Genomic DNA, 1,451 nt, shown 5'->3' on the forward strand with positions numbered 1-1,451 from the left:
GTCCAGGGCAAAACACTAATCTAGAGGAAAAAAATAAGCTAATGATGATAATCACTCTCTCCCATGCCTTCAGGCTGGAAGTCCTCCAAATTTTTTTTATTTTAATGTTGGTAAAAGAGAGAGAGAGAGAGAAAGATGGAGACATTCTGGTGTATGCCCACCTGTGAGAGAAGGAGTTCTTGGACAGATTCAGGTAGGAGAGGTCAGCGCAGCAGCCTCGCAGCAACGCCCCAAATAACTGCAAGAAAACCACAAGAGACACAGAAATGAAAGCCGCTGCAACCTGTTCCCAGTGAATAACAGTTATTCTGAGAATCGCCGAAGTTCTTCCAGCACAGATTAAAGCAGACAGAGATGAAACATGAACAGACAATAGATATTCTTGTGTGCTTGAAGCTTCTTTAGTACCAAAAAAACATCTCTTGATRTATAATGCAAGCAAGTTCTGCAAATAGAAAAAAAAGAAAACTTAGCTAAATCAGATCTTACTCCACTTTGAATAWGAAACAAAGTGTTTACTATTGATTTCTAACATTTATTTTATCCTTCCTGTGGGATGTGTTCAACCTTTATATAACCTAATATAATGGTTGCAAATTACAGCTTCTACAATCAAATAATTTGTTATTCGCTGCCTGTTTTCCAGGAAATTTCAATTAGATATACAGGAGATTCTAATGTTCAACATGTGAAAACAAATCAGCCATTAGAGWTAACATTTTAACTTGTGGTGATAAATACCCAGAGGGAAAAAAAAGGCAGATTGAGTAGAACACTATACATGTTTCTTTATCTAACCTCTGCAAAGCTTGATTCTTATATCTGTGGTTACTGTACACACATTTAAAAGCTACACAAAATAAACTCAAAGGCATCGAGAGGTGATTAGTGTCCAATCAAAATATCAAATGTCAGTATATGAGTGCTTGTATTGCGGTCTTTTTTTTTTTCAGGAAATGAAATAAGAACAAGTTTTATTTAAATTAAATAAACTGTGTGGCAACAAGTTTCCAAGCTTTTTCTGAACACGTTTTATTTGTCAGCCATCCATAAAACTCCCAACATACAGTACGTGAAGGATGGCCAGTAGAGACATCATGTTTTTGCCTGACAAAATATTTAATTAAAAAAAGCATTGCAAGTGTTTGTATATAAGACACGACTGAGATAAAACGGGTTATAGAGTAACACTAATTCAGTTATTTGTTAAAGTGATAGTTCRGGTCTTTTAAATGAGGTTCTGTAGAAAGACCATGAACAATTAATAATTCAGTATACCTGCTGTAGATAAGCTTTTGAATGACTACAGTTTGCAGAAAATTTTGTCCTGACTCAATTCATGAGCTAACAGGTAGTTGGAGAGGCAACAGAATCAATGGGCCTCATGCAAGAACATGTTCGTATTCTTTTCCTAAATTTCTCTTACTTTTGTTCGTACAAAGGGTTCGTAC

General features: G+C 35.5%; 1 protein-coding gene across 7 annotated transcripts in view; it reads right to left on the reverse strand.

The window, feature by feature from the left end:
• Positions 1-1,451, reverse strand: part of carmil3 (capping protein regulator and myosin 1 linker 3) — a gene marked incomplete in the record, with an annotated part of 154,774 nt that overhangs the window by 65,467 nt on the left and 87,856 nt on the right. For all 7 annotated transcript variants that reach the window (XM_014004474.1, XM_014004476.1, XM_014004475.1 and 4 more), the window contains 1 exon segment: positions 162-238. In XM_014004474.1, coding sequence (XP_013859928.1) covers positions 162-238 — 77 coding nt within the window.

This window comes from Austrofundulus limnaeus, unplaced genomic scaffold (genome assembly GCF_001266775.1).
Source record: "Austrofundulus limnaeus strain Quisiro unplaced genomic scaffold, Austrofundulus_limnaeus-1.0 Scaffold24, whole genome shotgun sequence".
NCBI lineage: Eukaryota > Metazoa > Chordata > Actinopteri > Cyprinodontiformes > Rivulidae > Austrofundulus > Austrofundulus limnaeus.